This window comes from Ochlerotatus camptorhynchus, unplaced genomic scaffold, assembly GCF_037179485.1.
Source record: "Ochlerotatus camptorhynchus isolate MF236.1 unplaced genomic scaffold, CSIRO-AGI_Acam_v1.1 ptg000225l, whole genome shotgun sequence".
Lineage (NCBI taxonomy): Eukaryota > Metazoa > Arthropoda > Insecta > Diptera > Culicidae > Ochlerotatus > Ochlerotatus camptorhynchus.
This window is the reverse complement of record NW_027040715.1, coordinates 1,473,546-1,477,230: the sequence shown is the minus strand read 5'-3', so window position 1 is coordinate 1,477,230 and position 3,685 is coordinate 1,473,546. Positions and strand designations below refer to the sequence as shown.

The 3,685-nt window shown below is 43.4% G+C and overlaps 1 protein-coding gene across 1 annotated transcript; it reads right to left on the bottom strand.

Moving 5' to 3' along the window:
• Positions 1-529: 529 nt before the first annotated feature.
• LOC135703951 (uncharacterized) lies at positions 530-1,108 on the bottom strand. The gene has a single exon (XM_065225306.1). The coding sequence runs from the start codon at positions 1,106-1,108 to the stop codon at positions 530-532; it is 579 nt and encodes a 192-aa protein (XP_065081378.1).
• Positions 1,109-3,685: the final 2,577 nt, after the last annotated feature.

Here is a 3,685-nt window from a genome sequence, read left to right as displayed (position 1 = left end):
CAGTTCCAAATTTGCAGTCATCCTATAAGAAGCATATTTTAAACTGCTTGTATTTGTTTTTTTTTTATGGTTTTCATGGTTTGTAGACAGAGGGCGCAATAGGTTTTAATATTTTTCTTTAAAATTTGTGGCAACGATGTGTTTTTTTTTTCTTCGTTTATATAATATATAATATATTGCACTGCTGTTTTAATCATTGTCGGTATGGTGTTGCACCTTTGCTCCTGTCCTTGTTTGTTGCTGGAATTATCGATACATCCGAACCGGTATCGATAAGAAATCTCATGTTGGATGAACGATCGTAAGACAGAATACAGCGGCTTTTCGGGGCTGCGTTCACTATCGCTGTTTAGAACGAACGAGATTTTAGTTTTTGGGATTGTACTTACAGGGCTCACGGCATTTCAAATCACGCCCCCCAACTTCCGGTGGAACCAGCATATATCGTCGTCTGTCATTCGGCTTGATCTCGATGTGGATCGACTGTTGGAAGTACCTCTCGACGATTTGAGGTTAGGTATTTCTGCTGTCAATGCCGCAATTTGGCTTTGAAGCTCGGCGACGGCATCTGTTCCGGAGGAGCTGGTGGAGGCTGCGGCGACGTGTGACGATGGAGACTCAAGCATTTTGTCTGCCATCTCGGCGAGTTCCCGATGGCACCATCACTGATAGCGAGAACGGCTTTGACACTCGGTGGCATCCGCTGGAGGAACAGCATGTTCAGCAAATCATCCGTAGCATTCAGGCCCGCAGCAAGTTCCTGCATTTTCGCCAGAGGATGTGTAGGACGCATGTCTCCGAGGTCGCAAGCGCCCAAAAGTCGCTCCAATCTTCCTTGCGCTGACACTTGGAATCGGGAAATCAAACGCTGCTTGATGGTTTCATATTTGTTTTCCTCCGGCGGGGTCGTGACCAAGTCCGCTACATGACACATGGCAGACTGGTCAATTCTCGCGACGATATGATAGAACTTGGTGTGATCCCGTACCACGTTAGTCAGAGCAAACTGTGCTTCGGCCTGCGCGAACCACATCACGGGATCATTCTTCCAGAAATATGGAAGTTTGACTGCAACTCCAGCGGTAACAGCAGCGTTTTCCTCCGTCATTTTTGAATCTGCGATAGCGATCGGCTTTCGGTTTTCGTTGTTTTCCGCGTCGCGATATCACGTCGGGGTCACCAATGTGGGGACCGGAAGGAGAATTCCGCGATAGAATAAATCGAAAACGTTTGTGACTTTACAACGTGTTTATTTCTCCATGGTCCCAAACTTAGTAACTAAAATATATTATATTATAAATATATTTTAGAAGTTATCTAGTTTTGGGTTATCACTCAATACTCCTATGCGACTAGACTACCATACGTCGTGACCATGTTACAGTCGCTGATTATTCTGGATTATTCTGCTTATACCATTCCATGACATCCCTGATGTAATGACAACTGGCTAAGCCGGGCCAGAACTGTACGGGACCTTCGTGTGACTGAATGAATGGCAAAGTTCTCTTCTGGAGACATTCCTCCTTCTAAATTCGTCCATTCATAGTCTCTAGTGCTCTAGTGATGAAATCCTTTGTTTTCTTTCCACAACTACAGATGCCTTGCCAAATCATCAACTTGGGAGCGAATCTATCTGCAAAGGCCAATTTGAACTTACCCGGAGCATCTCCCTTGGCATGGAAAAATGTTTGACTCGGAATTTGTCTGAACCCAAGTAGCACAATTCTGTCCCAAAAAGTTGCAACAACTTGTTTATTACGGAAATAAGTCATATATAAGTATTGGAGACCAATTTATAACAAGGGTGCTACTAGGGAAGTCCATTTTCATGTAAGTGTATATGAATCCTGATGAAATTTTCACCAAAAACATGATTACAAGTAGTTAACAGTAGATTGGTACGTAGTATCAACGGTAGACTGCTTGACATGGCCTTCGTAAGCAACAGTAGCGATGTTGAATTGATCGAATCGCCATTCATGACCGTCATCACATACCGTTAGTTTTTCGTTTGGCCATACAAAGCTCTATAGAAAGTGATCCCGATATTTCAACAAACCACGATTTCGATTTCAATCGATGCGATTATGATGCCTGATGCTGAACTGGGATGATTTTTTTCTTGGTGCCAATGTCAACGCAGCAGTTACCACATTCTACCTCGTCGCTCGGACAATCAACCTTGGTGGAATGCTGAGCTTCGACACCGACGTAACATTCTTCGCACAGTTCGCAGCCGCTTTTTCCGTCATCGGACCGCAGAAAACTGGATTACTCTTCGTAGACTCGAAACTGCATACGAGGAATGAATTTCTTCCTCTTTCCGTGAGTATATCTTTCTAATCGTCTAAAGCGAAGCCTTCTTTTTTCTGGCGTTTTTTCAAAAACAGGAAAGTCTCTCAGTCGTTTCCAATGGAAATGACATTCGATGCCAGAACGAGTCACGACATTGTAGGTAGTCAAACTTTTTGCCAATTATTTCAAATCAGTGTACAATGCTGTCCTTCCGGCAGGCTCTCTGGAATTGTTAAATTCCCTCCCGTCATACGGGTTACACCCATACACAAGGCCGGAAACATTCATAGCGTTGAGAGTTACCAACCTTTTTCTATTCTTTGCTGTTTAGCAAAGAGGCTCGAGCTTTTGATTGACGATAGAATGTACTCTGCTGCAAAACCCATAATTTAACAATATTAGCATGGCACGTCTGATGACATACCGTATGCGTGATAATGTTTGCACCATCGTACAAATAAGGTTCCCGTTTCACCTGTGCATACAATGCCTTGGGTTTCTTTGCACCTATAGCTCATACCGTAGTAGGCTGTGTATAAAAGAAAATGATTTACTTAGTTTGACAGTTGTACCATGACGAAGTGGCAGCGTATTCGTGATTTGTCCCACGCGCAAATGTCGCAAAAAGACATTTCAATCGCCGTGGGAGTATCCCGGTGGGTTTAGACCGAGAAAAGAAAGGACAACTATCCATGAAGGTGGCCACAGGTCGTCCGAGGTCAGCTCGGGTTCCGAGGGTTACCTCTGCACTATCAAAAGGAAGATTCGGGCGAATCCAGTGCGTTTAATAAGAAAAATGGAAAATGCCAAAGGAACACGGTAAAAGACGTGGCCGACAAGCACAAGAACGTGTATCTGACCAAGAATCTTGCTAGCGTTATGGTGCTTGGATTGGTGGCTTCCGGTGGCAAAAAAAATTAACCCGGTGTTCATTCCAGAAGGCGACAAGGTCAACACGGAGGTCTACATCGGGATTTTAAGTAAGTATGTTCTTCCGTGGATCAAAGAACAGTACAGTCCGAAGCCAAATGCTGCATTTGTACAAGTTGGGGCTTCGTGCCACACCTTGAACCGCACTCAGAAGTGGTTGTTGGCAGGCTTGCAAATGCTCATTACAGCTAAAATTCTATTTTTCGTATTTATGAAGCTATTAGATGTTTTAATGTTAATTCTTATTTACAAGATGCAAAAAGAGAGGGTAAAGTATGTGTGTATAACACATAAAACCTGTCTATTAAGCTTTCAGAGGGTCACAATAGCAATTAGCTGTAACGATGAGCAATGCGATGAGCGAGAGATCAGCGATCATAAAATTGCTAATTGTGACCTTCTGAAAGCAAAATCGACAAATTTATAAGTCATACACAAACTTTACCACCCCTTCTTG